This window comes from Triturus cristatus, chromosome 1_2 (genome assembly GCF_964204655.1).
Source record: "Triturus cristatus chromosome 1_2, aTriCri1.1, whole genome shotgun sequence".
NCBI lineage: Eukaryota > Metazoa > Chordata > Amphibia > Caudata > Salamandridae > Triturus > Triturus cristatus.
The window spans coordinates 66,047,815-66,070,521 of NC_140580.1; the positions used below are offsets into that span (position 1 = coordinate 66,047,815).

Here is a 22,707-nt window from a genome sequence, read left to right on the forward strand (position 1 = left end):
AAATTCATACTTGAATATATTTTCTTACCTTCACGATATTATGGTGTTTGATAATTAGGTCATGATGTTTAGTACAGAAATATTGTTTTGTTATTCTAGTAGTGTCCTGTTACTATTAAATAGTGGGGATGTCAGTAGGAACAAAAATCAGTACAACATTGATGAGTTCCGAGGGATCACAAATGTCGGGAAAATGGTCAGCTAAGTATTTCTTGAGATATATCTTTTTAGCATAAGCCAACAAATTTCTGAGGATTGAGGCAATTATGACTGCACATATCAAATAGTATGGCAATATGTATGCATTTGACCTTTGGTGCACAGGACCTGAGGCTCAATACCCCTAAGCCTCCCGGAATTAAAAACCCCACAATAGCAAAGCAACAATTTGATCCAGCACTCCTTGTTGTAACACGATCTGCGGATACTATGTGGTCTACACGCTGCCAAAACTCGTAGTTGCTGAATGGGGTAACACCCACTACAGTGTCACACCCTGGCCAAAGGTCAAAATAAAAGACTGGTCACCATAATAATTTTATAACAATTGAAGCTCCGATTTAAGAAGACATTGACTTTACGAAAGGTCACTAGCACCTTAAGGAAACGGATAGAACAACACACACAGTACTCAGGATAGAAGGCCAACACTTTTATGCCTTGAAGAAGTCCGAGAGGACACAACGCATTGGCTACGGTTTTATCTTTTGTGAAGGAGAATTCACGAATAAAGAGACAGAAACATTCCTGCTGAATTGATGTTGTGTTTAACTTTGTGATGCAACTTGAGATTGTTACAACAAGGAGTGCTGGATCAAATTGTTGCTTTGCATATATTTTTAGTATGCATGTTGTTTTCAAATATTTCTTGATATCAGGCTGAAATGTTCCATTAAGTAAAGGTAAAATATACATACATAGAGATGATTTTGTAAGGTATGGCAAAGAACTTCTTCCCAACATCACTATGGCTTGTTTTCTTGTACATTGCTTGCTGGCCCTATAGCTCTTGTCCTCCCCAACATCTGGGAATCAGGGTGGGGTGCATGTCAATCTATAATAGAGGCCAGTGATGTGTGCTGGTCCATCAATGTTGTAGCACAATCATAGTTAATAATTGCTGGATCACTGCACTCAGAATGTACTGTAATAGAATCACTATATGGCCTTTGGTGGTCTGTTCCATTACCGATGGACCATGGCAATAAGTGATGATGGTTAATGAGAACACCAAACTAGTGGCCACAACTACAGGTGCTGTTGGTCCACATTTGTTGGTCTGAACAAAAAAAGACAACAATGACTCATCCAGACTTAATCTCAATTTCACTGACTGGTCCACGAAACAAGAACTGATCTAACATGCATATTTTCACAAGTCAACCAAAAAACCCAAACTAACAAATATAATAAGATGTAACCTAATTCACTTTCGTTTCATTTATAATATTAAATACTTTTTTGTTATTAATGGAGTTTAATTTACGTTTAAAGAGGTTTATTTTCATTGAAGACAGTTTATCACTAAACATACACTCGCTGCTTCTCTCTAACTTTATGAAAAACATTTATTGAGGGTTTCTCTCCAAGCAGTGTCCTTAAACAACTCATCTCTGACTGTACAAGCTGCATTAGCTGTAGGAATCCAAACTGTGTTAAGGGGCCGTTTTATCAATATGTGTACTTTATTTAAGGGCCTCTAAGAATCACCTTATGTGGTGTGTTCTGGAGCTACTCTGTCCTTATTTATGTGCCTCATTTAGACTCTGCAAAAGACACACAATTGATAGACGGAATGCAGAACAAATAAAAACATTCACCCCCAGTCAAGAGATCTGGGTTAAATCCATCATTCTTTTGCTGACCATGCCACCCCAGTTTAGACCTGGCCATATGAAAATCAGTCTTGACCCTGTGCCTCATGGGAACAGTTCCGCCTTAACTGCCAAGCCTGGTCCTCCCTGGACCGGAAACAAGCATCCTAGGACCGGTTTCGGGGTTTCACCCCTCTTCAGCCAGGATAGCTTGATTCCAGTGGCACAGTGAGCCCAGGACCCACGTCTGGGCATACCTGGCCCACTTAGGGCGAGAAAGCAAAAGACACACAATTGATGGATGGAATGCAGAACAAATCGAAACATTATTTTAGACTCTGGCCACAGTATTATAATATCATGTCCCTGGCGGCTTAAGTGAGTCGCATCCTATACCTTGTTATCTATCTCTGAGAGTCAGAGTATCTGTCTCTGATGTCCTGGGGAAAGCAAAGGCGCAGCCTAATAGGACAGGTTGCAAGGGCGGGGGAGGTAGTTGGGGGGTGGAGAGTCGATGCAAGCATATCCACCCCTTAGTTGTGGGAAGGAAGGGAGCATATGCGAAGAAAGACGGTGTGCGGGATGCCTGGGACAAGACAAGGAAGCTTCATTGGAGGATGCTTGGGTAAAAGAAGTGAGAAAGAGACTGGGAATGGAAGGAGGTTATTGAGAGAAAGGTGAAAGGAGGAGTGAAGCAAGACGGGATGCTGAGGTGAAAGCTGGGGTTGAAGAGAGAATGGTGGGAAGAAAGGGTTTACGTTTAAAGATGTTTTGATATTATGATAAGATGTTGAAGTGTTTCAATGCATGCAGTCCTGTCCTAATAAATGGCATCATGGAGTGCTGTGCCTGATTACCTCGCTATACATATTGTGCTGTTGGTTCTTTCGGAACTTCACGGGGTTTATCTGGAGCCCCCACTCTATGAGCTACTTGCAAAGCAAATCTCCGGTACATTAACCCAATCACCGGGAGTGAAGGCCCCATGTGCATTATTGAGATGTAATGAAGCGCCCAGGTGCCTTAACCATCTGATCACTGAAGAGCGTAATTGCTGAAGCGTCTAAGGGGCAGTGAATTTCTGAGGCGCGTGTTGCGCTCTGAGAGGCAGGGAAACTCCCAGGAGCATTAACCCTCTGAGCTGCTACCAAGACTCCAGATGCTCACCTCTCATTTGGATTCGGGGCACGTGTTTCAAATGCTGCACAAAGGTCTTCTCTGTAGTCTCACTTGTCCACGGACCTCCCCTTATCCCGACCCCCAGCAAAAGAAAAGCTTCTGGCTTTTTCGTGTTCCTCTTTCTTCTGGGATCCCGAAACTCACTCTCTCTCTGCACGTGCCCCCTGCCCCCTGCCCCCTACATCTCCATCTCTTTCATCCTCCGCCAGACCTTTTCTCATGTACAAGTCTCACAGATGCTCTGCCCCTCCCCCCGACCCTTCTTAGTTAGGTAGTAATAAAGTAATCAGAGCCCACCTCTGATGCGGACTCCTATGAATACTGTAACACCCCCTTCTGCCCAATTGATAATAACCCCCCACCAGTCACTTCAAGCATCAAAGCCCCATAGCTCAAGCCCCACCCCTCTCCCGAGGACACCCGAGGGCAGCAGCAAGTGCCGAGGACACCGCGCGAGCCAGGCAGAAGGGAGCAGGGTGCGCGCGGGGCACTGGCATCCCCAGGAACAGAGCTGTACCGACACCGGTATCCCCTGGACCAGAGCTGACGCGGGGCACCGGCATCCCCTCCACCAGAGCTGACAAGGGCATCACCTGGACCAGAGCTGATGCGGGACACCAGCATCTCCTGGACCAGAGGTGACACGGGCATCCCCTGGACCAGAGCTGATGCGGGACACCGGCATCCCCTGGACTAGAGCTGACACGGGACACCGGCATCCCCTGGATCAGAGCTGACGCGGGACACCGGCATCCCCTGGACCAGAGCTGACATCGGCATCCCCTGGACCAGAGCTGGCGCGGGGCACCGGCATCTCCTGGACCAGAGCTGGCGTGGGGCACCGGCATCCCCTGGACCAGGACTGACGCGGGACATCTTTATCCCGCAGATCTGTGAGAGCCCGAGAGACCAGCCCCCCACGCCCTCTTGGGACATTGCTAGCGCTGAGCCCAGCACCTCTCCCTCCTCCGGACAAGCGTTGCTGGCGGCATCTCTATCCCCTGGACCAGTGGTGACCCGAGATATCTCTCACTCCTCAACATGTCTCTTCTATAAGCCACGGCTACATCTGGGACCAGAGCTAGTGAGACCGCTCTAGCCTAGAACTAATCCCAGATACCTGCTTCCCCTGGACCAGAGTTAACGCGGGATTTCCCTCAGCCCTGACCAGAGATAATCCGAGACCTCTCCCTTCTCTGGATAGCGCTAACCCGGCACCAAGTCTCCACTAGACGAGGCGGAACTCCGGATATCTCACCAGATTTAACGGGAAATTTCTCTGGATTAGAGCTCACCCGCACATTTCTCTCCCCTGGGCCAGACTCAGAGCTAGCGGGAAGTCTTTCCCTATCCAGAGCTAAACCGAGTGGCCCCCCTCCCCTGGGCAATAGTTAGCGGAACATCTCTCTTCTTCCCGACCAGAGCGTCAACTATCCCCGAGCAGCGGAGTCTGGGCCCGGGGCCCGTGAGAGGCAGACGCCGGATCCACACCGAGCAGCAGGTTTTGGGGACCACCTGACCCCGAGGAAGATGCTGGACTGCGGTGGAGGCAAGAGCCCTAGACTCCCCCAGATCCCTTTCTCCATCCTGGATATACTGGACCCAAAGAAGTACCCACCGAGACAGGACAGACCCGGGGCCAGAGCCCTGAAAAGACAGGAGGCAGCCCGGGAGACCCTGGGGCAGGAGGAGAGGGGGCAGCAGGGAGCGGAGGGCGGAACACAAGGATGCGAGGAGAGGCTGCAGGGCACCCCGAAGCTCCTAGGCGGGGGGCAGAGACTGCACGAGGCAGAGGAGCGGCTACAGGAAGGCGGGGAGGGGTTACAAGGTGTCGGGGAGAGGATACAAGTCGGAGGCGAAAGACTACAAGGTGAACCAGAAAGGCCACAAGAAGGCAGGGGGAGAGTAAAAGAAGTCGGGGAGAGGCTCCAAAGTGCACAGGAGAGGCTGCATGGACCCGAGGAGAGAGGAGGCGGGGAGAGGCTGCAAGGAGGTGAGTGGCTTTAGGCCCCGATGAGTCCCTGTGGATCCGGCCACAGCACCTCACCCCTTTTTAAATACACTTCATGATCCCTAAATACTCCCCATTCTTGTGTCCTTAACCCCACACTCTTTTCCTAAACCCGCTTTCTTCACCACAATTCTGATACTCTCATCACACTAAACAAGTGCCCCGGCTAATTCATAAATATATAATCGCACCGTGTGTAAAAAGTATCAAAGTGTGTTAGTGGCGCTGTTCATAGGTGTTTTGGTTCCCCACCCTCATATTGCTTATTTATCGACCTCGGGAGGATGAAAGGCAGAGTGATACCTCGGACCTCAGAACACACTGCTAAAGACAGGCTCCTGTAGTGGATACACTAGTCGAATGAGCCATCAAATCCGTTCATCTTCATTGTCCCTAAAGGCTCTTTGATTATTAAGCTCTAGTTCTTAATACTTCCCATTATTCACCTCTATTCCTGATACACCTAATTTTACAGCACAAAGAACAGAGCAAGCGCTATACACAGGAGGCCCCTTCAGTGGATGCTCCCGTCCACTGCACCAGCAGAGAGCGCGTGCAGTGATGCTCGACTGGATGCAGTGAGCCGCAAAGGGACCTGGGCACCACATCAAAGAGGGTGACCACCTAGGGGTCTGGACCTGTAGGGATTCCAGGTTCAAAATTCACCATCAAAGAAGGGATTAAAACAGCTACTATTAAAGTGTATGTTAATGACACATTAGTAATAAGTGCTTCGAAATAGTAGAATTGTAGTATGAAGAGCTATATAAAACATGTTATGTGTGCAGCTAAAAGGGACAATGTATTCGCTATCGTGATTAGGAAGAGAGGAGCAAGGAAGTTTGTTTAAAAAGGGTGGGCGGAGTTTGCAGAGTGTCTGAAAAACTCCGCTAAATTCCACAGAGTTCCACAAGGCGGAATATTCCTCTGCCACCCCTGGGTCACTTTCTCACTTGATGCAAATTTAAGAGAATTCTGCGAGCGTGCATGCGTATTGACTGAGAGGTATGCTACAGTGTAGTTTCACAGCCCATCACTAGCAGCACAAACTCTCATGCCACATTGCAATACGGTGGTTTTAGATGAGGCAAACATATAATTTCTCACATTGTACTGGCCAACCTTCGGATAATGATAACAAAGCGAGGCGCTGCTGATTGCAAACTAAAGACCGGGCTCAAGACACCTGCGAGAGAGGAGGGAGCGAGGCAAAGCAGTGCAGCAGCGTGAGGGCGCTGGTGATTGCAAACTAAGGATGGGGCTTGAGACGCCTGCGAGAGAGGAGGGAACACGGCAAAGCAGTGCAGCAGCGTGAGGGCGCTGGTGATTGCAAACTAAGGATGGGGCTTGAGACGCCTGCGAGAGAGGAGGGAACGAGGCAAAGCGGTGCAGCAGCGTGAGGGCGCTGGAGATTGCAAACTAAGGGCAGGACATCTAGACGCCTACGAGAGAAGAGGGAGCACGGCAAAGCAGTGCAGCAGCGTGAGGGCGCTGGTGATTGCAAACTAAGGATGGGGCTTGAGACGCCTGCGAGAGAAGAGGGAGCAAAGGAAAGCAGTGCAGCAGTGTGAGGGCGCTGGTGATTGCAAACTAAGGACAGGACATCTAGAAGCCTACGAGAGAAGAGGGAGCACGGCAAAGCAGTGCAGCAGCGTGAGGGCGCTGGTGATTGCAAACTAAGGACGGGGCTTGAGACGCCTGCGAGAGAGGAGGGAGCACGGCAAAGTAGTGCAGCAGCGTGAGGGCACTGGTGATTGCAAACTAAGGACGGGACATCTAGACGCCTGCGAGAGAAGAGGGAGCGAGGCAAAGAGGTGCAGCAGCGTGAGGGCGCTGGTGATTGCAAACTAAGGACGGGGCTTGAGACGCCTGCGAGAGAAGAGGGAGCAAAGGAAAGCAGTGCAGCAGCGTGAGGGCGCTGGTGATTGCAAACTAAGGGCAGGACATCTAGAAGCCTGCGAGAGAAGAGGGAGCACGGCAAAGCAGTGCAGCAGCGTGAGGGCGCTGGTGATTGCAAACTAAGGACGGGGCTTGAGACGCCTGCGAGAGAAGAGGGAGCAAAGGAAAGCAGTGCAGCAGTGTGAGGGCGCTGGTGATTGCAAACTAAGGACGGGACATCTAGACGCCTGCGAGAGAAGAGGGAGCACGGCAAAGCAGTGCAGCAGCGTGAGGGCGCTGGTGATTGCAAACTAAGGACGGGGCTTGAGACGCCTGCGAGAGAGGAGGGAACGAGGCAAAGCAGTGCAGCAGCGTGAGGGCGCTGGTGATTGCAAACTAAGGACGGGGCTCGAGACGCCTGCGAGAGAGGAGGGAGCGAGGCAAAGAGGTGCAGCAGCGTGAGGGCGCTGGTGATTGCAAACTAAGGATGGGACATCTAGACGCCTGCGAGAGAAGAGGGAGCGAGGCAAAGAGGTGCAGCAGCGTGAGGGCGCTGGTGATTGCAAACTAAGGACAGGACATCTAGAAGCCTACGAGAGAAGAGGGAGCACGGCAAAGCAGTGCAGCAGCGTGAGGGCGCTGGTGATTGCAAACTAAGGACGGGACATCTAGACGCCTGCGAGAGAAGAGGGAGCACGGCAAAGCAGTGCAGCAGCGTGAGGGCACTGGTGATTGCAAACTAAGGACGGGGCTTGAGACGCCTGCGAGAGAAGAGGGAGCAAAGGAAAGCAGTGCAGCAGTGTGAGGGCGCTGGTGATTGCAAACTAAGGACGGGACATCTAGATGCCTGCGAGAGAAGAGGGAGCACGGCAAAGCAGTGCAGCAGCGTGAGGGCGCTGGTGATTGCAAACTAAGGACGGGGCTTGAGACGCCTGCGAGAGAGGAGGGAACGAGGCAAAGCAGTGCAGCAGCGTGAGGGCGCTGGTGATTGCAAACTAAGGACGGGGCTTGAGACGCCTGCGAGAGAGGAGGGAACGAGGCAAAGCAGTGCAGCAGCGTGAGGGCGCTGGAGATTGCAAACTAAGGATGGGACATCTAGACGCCTGCGAGAGAAGAGGGAGCGAGGCAAAGAGGTGCAGCAGCGTGAGGGCGCTGGTGATTGCAAACTAAGGACAGGACATCTAGAAGCCTACGAGAGAAGAGGGAGCACGGCAAAGCAGTGCAGCAGCGTGAGGGCGCTGGTGATTGCAAACTAAGGACGGGGCTTGAGACGCCTGCGAGAGAGGAGGGAGCACGGCAAAGCAGTGCAGCAGCGTGAGGGCACTGGTGATTGCAAACTAAGGACGGGACATCTAGACGCCTGCGAGAGAAGAGGGAGCGAGGCAAAGAGGTGCAGCAGCGTGAGGGCGCTGGTGATTGCAAACTAAGGACGGGACATCTAGACGCCTGCGAGAGAAGAGGGAGCACGGCAAAGCAGTGCAGCAGCGTGAGGGCACTGGTGATTGCAAACTAAGGACGGGGCTTGAGACGCCTGCGAGAGAAGAGGGAGCAAAGGAAAGCAGTGCAGCAGTGTGAGGGCGCTGGTGATTGCAAACTAAGGACGGGACATCTAGACGCCTGCGAGAGAAGAGGGAGCACGGCAAAGCAGTGCAGCAGCGTGAGGGCGCTGGTGATTGCAAACTAAGGTCGGGGCTTGAGACGCCTGCGAGAGAGGAGGGAATGAGGCAAAGCAGTGCAGCAGCGTGAGGGCACTGCTGATTGCAAACTAAAGACCGGGCTCAAGACACCTGCGAGAGAGGAGGGAACGAGGCAAAGCAGTGCAGCAGCGTGAGGGCGCTGGTGATTGCAAACTAAGGATGGGACATCTAGACGCCTGCGAGAGAAGAGGGAGCGAGGCAAAGAGGTGCAGCAGCGTGAGGGCGCTGGTGATTGCAAACTAAGGACAGGACATCTAGAAGCCTACGAGAGAAGAGGGAGCACGGCAAAGCAGTGCAGCAGCGTGAGGGCGCTGGTGATTGCAAACTAAGGACGGGACATCTAGACGCCTGCGAGAGAAGAGGGAGCACGGCAAAGCAGTGCACCAGCGTGAGGGCACTGGTGATTGCAAACTAAGGACGGGGCTTGAGACGCCTGCGAGAGAAGAGGGAGCAAAGGAAAGCAGTGCAGCAGTGTGAGGGCGCTGGTGATTGCAAACTAAGGACGGGACATCTAGACGCCTGCGAGAGAAGAGGGAGCACGGCAAAGCAGTGCAGCAGCGTGAGGGCGCTGGTGATTGCAAACTAAGGACGGGGCTTGAGACGCCTGCGAGAGAGGAGGGAACGAGGCAAAGCAGTGCAGCAGCGTGAGGGCGCTGGTGATTGCAAACTAAGGACGGGGCTTGAGACGCCTGCGAGAGAGGAGGGAACGAGGCAAACCAGTGCAGCAGCGTGAGGGCGCTGGAGATTGCAAACTAAGGATGGGACATCTAGACGCCTGCGAGAGAAGAGGGAGTGAGGCAAAGAGGTGCAGCAGCGTGAGGGCGCTGGTGATTGCAAACTAAGGACAGGACATCTAGAAGCCTACGAGAGAAGAGAGAGCACGGCAAAGCAGTGCAGCAGCGTGAGGGCGCTGGTGATTGCAAACTAAGGACGGGGCTTGAGACGCCTGCGAGAGAGGAGGGAACGAGGCAAAGCAGTGCAGCAGCGTGAGGGCGCTGGTGATTGCAAACTAAGGACGGGGCTTGAGACGCCTGCGAGAGAGGAGGGAACGAGGCAAAGCAGTGCAGCAGCGTGAGGGCGCTGGAGATTGCAAACTAAGGATGGGACATCTAGACGCCTGCGAGAGAAGAGGGAGCGAGGCAAAGAGGTGCAGCAGCGTGAGGGCGCTGGTGATTGCAAACTAAGGATGGGACATCTAGACGCCTGCGAGAGAAGAGGGAGCCAGGCAAAGAGGTGCAGCAGCGTGAGGGCGCTGGTGATTGCAAACTAAGGATGGGACATCTAGACGCCTGCGAGAGAAGAGGGAGCGAGGCAAAGAGGTGCAGCAGCGTGAGGGCGCTGGTGATTGCAAACTAAGGATGGGGCTTGAGACGCCTGCGAGAGAAGAGGGAGCGAGGCAAAGAGGTGCAGCAGCGTGAGGGCGCTGGTGATTGCAAACTAAGGATGGGACATCTAGACGCCTGCGAGAGAAGAGGGAGCGAGGCAAAGAGGTGCAGCAGCGTGAGGGCGCTGGTGATTGCAAACTAAGGATGGGGCTTGAGACGCCTGCGAGAGAAGAGGGAGCGAGGCAAAGAGGTGCAGCAGCGTGAGGGCGCTGGAGATTGCATACTAAGGATGGGGCTTGAGACGCCTGCGAGAGAAGAGGGAACAAGGCAAAGAGGTGCAGCTGCGTGAGGGCGCTGGTGATTGCAAACTAAGGATGGGGCTTGAGACGCCTGCGAGAAAAGAGGGAACAAGGCAAAGAGGTGCAGCTGCGTGAGGGCGCTGGTGATTGCAAACTAAGGATGGGGCTTGAGACGCCTGCGAGAGAAGAGGGAACAAGGCAAAGAGGTGCAGCTGCGTGAGGGCGCTGGTGATTGCAAACTAAGGATGGGGCTTGAGACGCCTGCGAGAGAAGAGGGAACAAGGCAAAGAGGTGCAGCTGCGTGAGGGCGCTGGTGATTGCAAACTAAGGATGGGGCTTGAGACGCCTGCGAGAGAAGAGGGAACGAGGCAAAGAGGTGCAGGCAGTGTGAGGGCGCTGGTGATTGCAAACTAAGGATGGGACATCTAGACGCCTGCGAGAGAAGAGGGAGCAAAGGAAAGCTGTGCAGCAGCGTGAGGGCACTGGTGATTGCAAACTAAGGGCACGACATCTAGACGCCTGCGAGAGAAGAGGGAGCAAAGGAAAGCAGTGCAGCAGCGTGAGGGCACTGGAGATTGCAAACTAAGGACGCGGCTTGAGAGGCCTGCGAGAGAAGAGGGAACGAGGCAAAGAGGTGCAGGCAGTGTGAGGGCGCTGGTGATTGCAAACTAAGGATGGGACATCTAGACGCCTGCGAGAGAAGAGGGAGCAAAGGAAAGCTGTGCAGCTGCGTGAGGGCACTGGTGATTGCAAACTAAGGGCACGACATCTAGACGCCTGCGAGAGAAGAGGGAGCAAAGGAAAGCAGTGCAGCAGCGTGAGGGCACTGGAGATTGCAAACTAAGGACGGGGCTTGAGACGCCTGCGAGAGAAGAGGGAACGAGGCAAAGAGGTGCAGGCAGTGTGAGGGCGCTGGTGATTGCAAACTAAGGATGGGACATCTAGACGCCTGCGAGAGAAGAGGGAGCAAAGGAAAGCTGTGCAGCAGCGTGAGGGCACTGGTGATTGCAAACTAAGGGCATGACATCTAGACGCCTGCGAGAGAAGAGGGAGCAAAGGAAAGCAGTGCAGCAGCGTGAGGGCACTGGAGATTGCAAAATAAGGACGGGGCTTGAGACGCCTGCGAGAGAGGAGGGAACGAGGCAAAGCGGTGCAGGCAGTGTGAGGGTGCTGGTGATTTTGCAAACTAAGGAGAGGGTTCGAGATGTCTGGAGAGAGGAGGGAGGGAAGGAAAAAACAGCAGCGCAAGCACGTGCACCAGGCTACAGCCCAGCCTTAGTAACTGCATACAGCCTGTACAGGGCACGTGTGCCACCGTTGTCTCGCTCAAGGAGCTAATTTATTTATTTAAGATGCTTTAATTTATCTTATTGATACGGAATTGTACTTAACATTTTTAATGCAACAGCACAAGGGAACAATTCTTTACATGTTATCGGCTCAATTGTATTTACAATATTGTTCATTTTCAGGTTTTAGAAATTATGAAATAAATGAAATGGTACTTTATAGGGACACTGTCCAGTCCTCCACCACCGGCTCCCCTGCCCTCAGCAGCAGAATGGCAGCATGTGCATGTCCGGCATGCTGTCTGCGTTGGAGCACGCTAACCTCCACACCGTATAGTACCTCTGCTTTCATAGACATCGGTCTTCCGCTCAGTGATTCCAAAACCCACCCACAATTGTTTTAAAAATGACCCTGAGCCCGCATACCAACCAATCAGACTGTATGCATAATATAGATGACACAGAAGCGTATTAGCTGTGGAATGAATCCTGGCATTTCATACACTAGACGGCGACCGCGTAAATTTAGTGACGCTCAAGGTAAAAATCAGCATGTACTAGTAAACTCCGCTCCGCCAGTGAATGGAAGAGTTTTTTTTTCCGAACTCCGCGCTCCAAACGAAGAACAGAGTGCCAAAACTCCGCAGGCGAAGTGGAGTTCTCCGCCCACCCTTAGTTTAAATATATAACTCCAAAGACAAAAAAGTTAAAAAGCACTTGGCCGGTCTCCAAATTGGTAAAAACCCACATTTCAGAAGTGTAGTGTATAGGGCCTGGCCTTTGGCTGCCTTGCACTGATTTCCACCTCTGGAGGGTAGGGCATGGCCTAGGCCCTGTTCCCCTCCCCGTTTCGATGTGAATGGCTAAAAGCTGTGTGCAGAAGAGACCAGCTACCCCCAAAGGGTTGGGCACAATGCAAAGACTGCTAGAATACACACAGTTTTCTGTGTTCATGTAATAAAGAAACAAGGGTACCCTGATATGTGAACCTGGGGGGTGGATAAATGTATAGAAAACAGAGGTTCAGAAATGGCTCAAGAGGGTCCAAGGGTCCAAGGCAAGACTTGTTAAGGGGACAAGGTCACAGTAATGATTGATAGTCAATATCTCAGGGATCGATAAGTAATATGCACAGGGACATAATCAAAATAACGTATGTTATTTATTTTGTAAAGATTATTCAAAAAGCAGGTGCTCACATAGATAAGTGACAAAGAGCGTGAAGTACAAAAGTGAGGGTGACTTAAAAACATAAACATCGCATTGACAACATCTATGAGAACTCCTCAGTAATGTTTACAGAGTATAAGGAGTTCTTGTTTTAGCGTGTCGACGGCGTTTCGATGTCAGTTACTCAAGATCATCTTCAGGACATAGCAATAGTGAGCAAGCTGAATCTAAAAAAGATATACATATGTTATAATTAGGTTCCCTGGTTTGCACATATACAGGTTAATTGCTTAAATAGGGTTAATTGCTTAAATCATGGTTGGTGACTATTGGTGCTCCCAGTGAAGAGTAAGGGGCGGTGGAGCCTCTTAAATAGTACATAACACCAATTAATACTGTTAAGAATTGTTCAAAATAGGAGAATTACTAATGTCAAGTGAAAAAAAGCGAATTATTTCAAACAACATAGCAGTTGATGTGGGATGTAGGGAGACATCCATGTGAAAGAGCAGGAGTATGCGCGAGTAATCAATAACGTGAGGAGTGCACCAAAGGATATTGTAGAAGCACAGGGAAAAAATTGCGTGAGACAGGAATAGAGCGCGAAAGAATTGGCAGAAAGGCGACTAGCTTTTTTTCACTTGATATCAGGGCTATGTCAGTAGTTCATCGGAGCAGGTATCGGGAGCACAGTGCAATGCTACTTCATCGGTTTGATACAAATAGCTATTATTTTAAACTGTGTCAAAGTAACAAAAGGGAAAATAGTAGGCCTGGGTAAAGTTTCATTTACTCTGAAGTAATCGGAGTAATTTCAGTTATTCTGTGTTACTCTTTGATGCACAATTACAGATACTAGAACAATTGCACTTGCTTGCGTAATTTGGGGGTAAAATCCTACTGTGAGAGCACATTTGGGGAGGGCGAGCGTTTGCTTTTGCTGCTATTCATGTTCTGTTGCATTTAATGCTATTTCTTAGTGCAAAATGCATCCTCACATCCATTTTAGAAGCGAGGGGGCATTTGTGCACTAAGAAAATAGCGCTAAATGTAGAATTACTATTCTTGTGGTATTTTATGGTAACTCTTAAGTGGTTACACTACATGGAATTACGTGCATGCCCACCCCTAGAAAATACACATCCAGACTAAATCAAAGGCAGTCACCATTCTCAATGAAATACAGTGGTGTAAATGGCCTCAGGACATCCAAGCCACATCATTGGGTGTGAGTAATTAAGACCGCCTCATTGAGCCAGTATGAAGTGATAGTTTTTCTTGTCTGGTTCACACACACTCAACAGGAATAACTTCGAAGTACTGACAACATTTTGGCAAGGAAGGAAACTAGCCACAAGACACAAAAAGTGTTCTGAATGACACACTTTAATAAATTGCTGCAATGGGGATTAAAACCAAGATCTCCTGATTACAACGAACATAACTTTGCAGTTAAACAACTTCTACTCATAAATTACCACAAGTAAACATCTCAGGGTACCACTAATGTCAACCAAGGAAGTAGCCATAAAATCAAAATACCCCCGATTTTGATCCAAAGCTCTCATGGCACCAAGCCAGCAAAACAAGTTAACTCGACCCTTCTCAGAAGAGCTCTCTTACCACTTCCATAAAAGCATCTATCCATTCACGCTTTCATCATTCCATCAACCCGTTAACTTCTACCATTTCACTTTTACATTCTGATGTCCATTCTTTCATCCAGGGACATCTTAAGGGTTGTGGGGGCCCTGGGTCAAACATATTTTGGGCCCCCCTGTTCAGAACAGCTTTTGATTTATGATCCAATTCCAGGTCATTTACAGCGCACAAGCACTCTGGCAAAAATCTAAATGTGTTTTAATCTAATATTCAGGGATAGTGACTTGTGTTTTAAATATTGTAACACAGCAACAGCTCACTAATAGTACTGCAAATAATCTCTGTGACACCCTACCATTTCTTATATCTGAGGTCCTGTTTTGATCTAAAATAAAGTTTGTTATAGATGTTGCATGAAACATAAAAACAATATTTCTCTGCAAAATGTCTGTAATAGATTCTCACACATCACCCACAAATAAATTGAAGGAAAACAGAATTTAAAACAATCTGCTTAAGAATTATTCAAGGCAATCAGGACAAGACTATGCAGAACAGAGCTGGCCCTATCAGGGGGCACCCTCGAAGGCTGGGGCCCTTGGCCACAGACCACTTTGCCCATGACTTAAAAGGCCTCTGCTTTCATCTATCTTTCAATCTTTCACCATTCAGCCTGTCCTTCTATCTGCTGCCCATCCAGCTCCAAACCTATCCATCTATCTCCAAACCTAGCCATCCATCCACCCATTCATCCATCCATCCATCCATCCATCCACCTATCCATCCATCCTTTCACTAATGCATCCATCTTTTTTCCCATCTGCCCTTTCATTCCATCCATCCACCCTTTACATCCATCCATTGATGCATCCATCTATTGATCCATCTATCCTTTCACTCATCCATCCATCAATCCCTCACTCATCGATCAATCCATCCTTTCTCTCATCATCTATCCACCCTTTCACTCATCCACCCTTTCATCCATCCATCCATCCACCCTTCCACTTCATCCAAATACCCACCCTTTCACTCACCCATTCATCCACCCTTCCACTCAGCCATCCATCCATCACTCATCCATCCACCCTTTCGCTCATCATCCATCCATTCACCCTTTCATCCATCCATCCATCCATCCATTCCATCCATCCATCCATCCACTCGCTCACCCCACCTCCCCCTTTCACATTGATTACGAGCATTTGTCTGTCAAGTTGCAGATCGAAGAGGCCCATCAAGAACTGCACCCCGCTGTAGCTAAAGCTCGGGGTTCAAGACGCCTCTGAAGTCAAACCTGGGCATTTCACATTCTATGTGATGTACCAGTTAGAAATATGGATACAATTGACAGGATATTAGATGGAAAGAGAGAATCTGCTGGTTTTTCATTTGCAAGCAATCAGTTTTAATATTCAAATTCTGTGAAAACATGACAGTTCTAAAATGGTCAATTTGCAGTACTTCTCCAAAATATCTCTATATAAAAGCAGTGAATATTAACGCAACATGTGAGGTTGCAGCTACCAGACAGCACAGCTGTCTGGTTTGCTAAAGACTACTTGGGGACATTCAGTAAGTTGACTTAGGAATACATTCTGCCCATTGCTTACAACTGGATTTGTGGTTTGTAACTCACATTTTCCGACTTTCTATTTGCTGGCTTTATTTGCTTTCGGCTGTCCAGCTTGAGTTTGTCCCTGCCGTTGCCCAAACCTTGTTTACTGTATTCTTTTATGATCTTGCTTTCTGTATACAGGCCTTTAAATCTTATTCTTATCTTGTCACATTTGCTGTGCATTCAGAGACAGAGGTCAAATATCAGGCTGTGTCTTCCAGGAATCTTGGTTTTTATTTTAATTTCTCTGACTTAAAAGTGAGAGGATTCATGTAACAATCAAGCTGGCTACTGGGGTCTGCATGATTGCATACAATGGTATTTTTTTTTAGCACACAACAAAATTCAAATGTCTCTAAATGAACTATGCTGACGATCAAATAGATACGTTGGGTGATGCCATTTCCTCACATTATCGTTTGTGTGATACAGTAAAACTATATGTGAGTGCAAATGTAATGGTCATTTCAATTTAAGATGTGTTGTCTTTGAGAGCAGTACGCTACCATACCGTGAATACTCCATGTTACCCCACTCCACTTTACTCTGGACCACTCCACGCCACTGCACTCTACTCCGTACAACTCCACACTATGCCACTCCACTGTAGGCCAGTGCACTCTATGAAAATCCCCACTCTGCCACTCTAATCTACTCTGCACCATTGCACTCTACTCTGAAACAATCTACTCTACGACATTGCAGTCGGTGCCACATCGCTCAACGCCACTCCACTCTACACTGCACCACTCTACTCCACTGCACTCTATGCAGTGCACTCTACACCATTTAACTCGAAACAAATGAACTCTCCACCATTCTACTTTGCACCACTGTCCTCTACGCCACTATACTTAATGCCGCTGTACTCTATGCCACTCTATTCTACTCTGCGTCACTGCACTCTATGCCACTCTCTTCTGCTCTGCACCACTGTATTCTACACCACTGCTCTCTATGCCACTCTACTTTGTGCCACTGCACTCTGCACCACTCTACTCTGCACCACTGCACTCTATGCCAATGCACTCCACGCCACTCTACTATACATCACTGTGCTCTACAACAGTATACTTTGCAACAAAGCACTCTCTGCCACTCTACTTTATACCACTGAACTCTGCATTGCTCCACTCCACAGCACTGCACTCTCTGCCACTCCACTTTAATCTGCTCTGCACCACTGCGCTTTACAACACTACTCTATACCACTGCACTCAACGTCACTTCACTTTACGCCACTGCAGTCTACTCCACCCTATTCCACTCTGAGCCACTCCATTCTGCACCATTGCTCTCTATACCACTCACTCTACACTCTATGCCAATCTACTCTGCACCACTGCACTGTACACCACTATACTCTTCTCCACTACACTCTATGCCCCTCTACAACTTTGTACGCTGTCACTTTACTCTGTACCACTCTACACCACTGCACTCTACACCAATGCACTCTTTGCCACTCTATTGTACACCACTGCACACATTCAAGAGCATTCTACAACATTCTACTCCGCATCACTCTACGATCCTGCACCACTCTACGATCCTGCACCACTCTACGCCCCTGCACTACTTTATGAGCCTGCATCAATCTATGACCCTGCACTCTGACACTCTACTCTGCATGACTGCACTCCAGCACTCTATTCTGTATGACTGCACTCCATGCCACTGCACCTCTCAACTCTACACAATTGCACTCTACGCCACTGCACTGTATACCTCTGCACTCTACCTACACTACTTCACTCAGTTTATACCTCTGCACTCTACCCTGCACCACTCCACTCTATGCAACTTCATTCTACACTACTCTACTGTACGTCTATGCACTCTGCCCTGCACCACTCCACTATATCCTACTTCACTCTACACCGCTCTGCGCCATTTCATTCTATGCCATTGCAATCTATGCTACTGCAATCTACTCCACACTGCTCTACTCTGCCACTAGACTCTACGCTACTCTACGCCACTGCACACTACGCCAATGAACTCTACACTACTGTAGTTTATGCCACTTCACTCTAGGTCACTCTACTCCACTCTACTCTACGAAATTCCACTCCACGACACTCCACTGTATGATGCACCACTCCATTAAGCTCAATTCCACTGACACTCTACTCCACTCTACGCAACTCCACTCTACAGCACTCTTCTCCACTCTAGGCCATTCTACAACACTACCCCACTCTACGCACCTCCCTCTATGCCACTTTACTCCACTCTATTCTGTGACACACTACTCTACTCCACTCTATGCCACTCCACTCTGACAATCTACTCCACTCTACGCCACTCTACTCTACAACGATCTACTCCATTCTACGCAACGCCCTCTATGCCACTCCACTCTGTCTACACTGCTCCACAGCATTCTATGCCACTCTACTCTACGACACTCTAATAAACTCTGACACTGTACTTCACTCTATGCCACTCAACTCTATGCCTTTCCACTCTACGATACCTCACTCCCTTTTTGACAATCCAGAACACTATATGCTACTCCATGACACTCCACCCCTCTCTACACCACTCACCTCTAATGTACGACACTCAACGCCACTCCATAACACTCCAGGCTACTCCACTTTATGACACTCCACTCTACACCACTCTCCTTTACCCCACTGACGTTTAGTCATGCTGAACAGAAGCCACGCTGGTGTACAATATGGCTAAAACATATTGGCAAAGCCAATAGCTCTTGCATGGGCGAGACCTATTGACTTTGCCATTGCTTGTTGTATTGTGTACCTGGTTAAAAGGGGTTACTCAATAGATAAACAATATTTGTTAATTGAAACATATGCATGTGAAAGAGGCCTGGTTATGTTTTTAGAGTTGGGCCTTACTTAACTTAACTTTAAATCAAAACAAAGAATTCCTCCTTGGGTGGATATTAAATCCGATCCACAAATTCCTTTTATTAGCATTCTCTGCAACAAAAACAAAATCTGTAAAGAAAAGAATCAGCAGTGAAACAGCTCAGAGATCTCTGCTCCTACTTTACTCTGCAGTTCTTGTTACTGTGGCTCATGACTGTCCAGGCTTTTGGAATTGCGTGCCCCCCTTGTTACCAATTCACTGTGATTCAGAGATCCCACATCCTGTAGACCCCACCCTCCTTGTTACTGTGTGCTCCTAATTTGCCTGACCTCTGCTCTGCCTACCCTCCTTGTGAGCAACATATTGTGGCTCTCAGCCTTCTGGCTTCTGCTCTGCCCCACCCACGCCTAGGTTCACTTCCACCAGTGCGTGCTAGATTACTAATTTCTTGTCAATGTTGCGTGCCTGGCAGCTCTTCTTATGAACTTGCTGGGACAATCATTTAGTATGTAGAGTGTCCTGCAGCCAGCCTGTACGGTCATATTTATCAAAAGATTATACACTGTCACTGTGCTACCTTTTGAGATCTTGACAATGAAATTTCCCACCACCAGTACCATCTCCTCCATTACCACCATAATTATTATTTCCATTACCACGGCCACCATTACCAGTAAAGCTACATTCTTGGCCATTTGTGAGTGTATAGTACTGGAAGACAATGATTCTCTGTGCTTGCCTTTTGGCTTCACTGTTTCTGGAATTATAGGTGAACATTCTCTGCCAATGTTTTCAGGTTGCTATGTGTGCCCACATAATGCTAGTTCTGAGAATGTTATGTTTCAAAATGTACTGTTGTTTGTATTCCTGTTGCTTGTGGAGTTAACACTGGATGTGCCTCTCCACAACCATGTAACCTGTACAATAAATCCTATTTGAGATTTTACAGTCGCTCCAGCATCATTGCTATAAGATTATTGGTGAATACCTGGCTCCATGGTCGAACCTTCAGTGCGTGGATCCCGACAGCCAACTCCAACTTCTTGCTTTGCGTTTAAGGGTAGCAGTCTCCTGCTCATGAGAATTGTATTCTGGACAGCAGAATAAACTGCCTGGGTGACGCATACTGTGTTCCTTCTGCTAGTTGCCTCCACAACGTTTGTAGTTGCTGTCACTGCCATCAGCTCTGAGAATCAGAAACATCTGAGGAACTGTGATCCAGTTGTTTCTGATGCCACCTTGGAAACTGCGCTGGCCGCCGTCTCAAACGCTTGTAACGTTTCTGCCATTGCAGACAGTGTTGGGAATCAGATCGCGTCTGAGGAACCGAGGTCTAGGTATTTTCTGATGCCATCTTGTAAACTGCGCTGGCCCGCTGTACGGCGGCCATCTTTTACTTCCATTGGCTTCTTCAACTTCTCTGCTTTTGCCAAGCTGAGGTCCAGTTTATTCAGACCATCTGTATTCAAATTCCTGTCTCTGCCCAGCTGTGGTTTAGTTAGTTTCAGGGCATCTGGTTGTACCAACGGCACCTTCTGCTAGGTCGTTTTGTTACACGAAGAGTCATGGAGCACACAGTGCATGGTGATGTGCACACCAGTTTGTTGTTTAACTAACGTCACCTTCTTCTGGTCTGCATTATGACACGAAGAATCATGGTGTACACAGTACACGTGATGATGTGCACACCTGATTACTACTGCATAAACTTAGAGAGCAGTTTGTGACTCTGGCTATGGTTTAGTCAGTTTTTGGTTTTTCACCACTGCATTGTGTTGAACTATTAACAATTTTTATATTCTGTTACGTAAAACTGGTACATTTTCAGGGATTCGCACACCTTTTGGACATTACAACATAGTACATACTGTTAAATCTTTTTATAAATATATTCTTATATGGTGGTAAGGATACCAGTTGAGTTTATAATTCTATCAATCAGTATTCAATATGCACATTATATATAGTTTTGTTTCAGTTTTCTAGTTTAAACTTGGTGTATCACACTGCGTTGGTGCATATTGTTGTTTAGCCAAATTTAATAGGTTTATGTTTCAGTCGTCAAATTTGTCTTTTCAAATCTGCAGCATATTCGATATATCTTCAAAATGTGTACCATGCAAGCTGTTACACCTCCTCCAGCCTTCTTAGACACCCCGGGTAAACCACCTGTAAGGTGGGAAGTGGGGTTCAATGCATTTAAAACCTATCTAGGGGCAATATGGGCTTTGAGATTTGGCGTAGAAAGAAATGCTAACTTCTTCATTCTCTAGGATTTGAAGGGAGATCTATTTTCAAACTTTTACCTGACTCACCTCAAGGGGGTGCAGAGAACACAGACGAGTGCCAAGAAACGGTACTCAAGATTAAAAACAGATTTGACAAACAGCCTAGTTTTATGGTATTAAGGCATACATTTGTTAAGAGGAAGCAGGTTAAAGAGGAAGATATTGATGCATATATATCAGTTTTACGCAGGTTGGCATCTGTTTGACAATTTGAAGGTTTCACTGATTAGTTAGTTAAAGACAAATTTGTATGTCAGTTTAGCGACAAGCAGATTAGACAAAAATTATCAGCTATGGGTAATCCCACATTAAGGTAGCTAATAGTATTGATATTTCTCAGGTCTCAAAAGAATTAGATGATAACCTGCTTGAAAGTGTTAGTGTGGTTGTGGCAAGTAAGTCCAGACAAACATCTGGATGCAACATTAGTTCTACAGGTTCTAAACCTATGATAGAGAATGCCGGTTCCAACAATGGTAACATGTGTCTCCGGTGTGGTAACGTGCTGCACCATATAGGGGGAAAATGTCCTGCAGCTAATGTGAGATGGAACTATTACAAAGAGGTTGGACATTTCGTAAAGGTTAGAAAAAGAAAACTTATAGAAAGACTATGACATGTGTGATGGAGCCAGAGGACGAATCAGACCCTGAGGCTATCTCTGTGATCAGGGATAAAGAAATGTATACCGAAGGCATTGTAGTTTCTAGTAATGTACTTGTGGTGGGTGATCCGTTGTGTTGTGCAGACCCGATAGCAGAAGTGAGTGTGGGTACCAAAGTTCTCAAACTATTGGTGGATTCGGGTGCTAGAATCACCATGATTACGCAGCAGATGTTTGAGGAGACGTGGAGTGATAGACAGTTGTTGCCAGCGGACCATTCTCCTGTTTCTTATGAAGGACGCAGGATTGAACTGCTAGGTTTTGTAGAAGAAAAGTTGGTGTTTAAGGGAGGGAGATCAGAGCAAAGGTTTAGGTTGCAGGCAAGGGTCTTAACATGCTGGGGTGGTTTCACCAAGGATGGTTTGTTATGGTATCATGGGCAGATGCCAGAGAGCAATTTTTGGAGCTGACTGCGATTGGTGTGGGGCAGAAGTGGAAGGAAAGATTTCCATCTATTTTTAATGATGGTGTAGGGAAGAATCATGGCTTTAAACACAAGATTATTATAAAGGAAGGGGCAGTCCCCATCAAACACAAACTTAGAGGGGATCCTTTTAGTGTGGGAGAAGACCTTAATAAAGAGGTTATGAGCTTGTGCCACAAGGGGATCATGGAGCCCACTGAATCATACTTGTGGCTTTCTCCTCTTGCCGTGGCTCACAAGAGATGTGGGCAGCTACGTGTATTTGTGGATTTGATGTTACTTAATAAGGAAATTTGGGTGGATTCACACCCCTGGCCCAAAATCAATGATTTGTTTGCCTGTGTAAGAGGTGGCAAGTTTATTTTCTAAACTTGATTTGGCCAGTGCCTACCATCAGCCACACTGCCCCGAGGACACTTTATTTGAATACGAGGCTCCGTTGTGGGCCCCCGGCCCCTAGGACGACCACCTCCCCGGGGCTTTAAAACAGTTGAGAGGGGCCACGCAGGCCCCCTCCTGGAGTGATGTCATCAGTGATGTCATTGACCATGTCATGAATGATGTAATATGTGATGTCATCAGCAGTGCATTGCGGGGGCGCGAGTTAT

General features: G+C 48.1%; 1 protein-coding gene across 1 annotated transcript in view; it reads left to right on the forward strand.

Annotated features, from left to right (window-relative positions):
- The first annotated feature begins 4,523 nt into the window (after nt 1–4,523).
- Nucleotides 4,524–22,707, forward strand: part of NKX1-2 (NK1 homeobox 2) — a 36,741-nt gene continuing 18,557 nt past the window's right edge. Inside the window, exon 1 of the mRNA XM_085617699.1 lies at nt 4,524–4,986. Coding sequence (XP_085473825.1) covers nt 4,524–4,986 — 463 coding nt within the window. The remainder of the gene's footprint in view (nt 4,987–22,707) is intronic.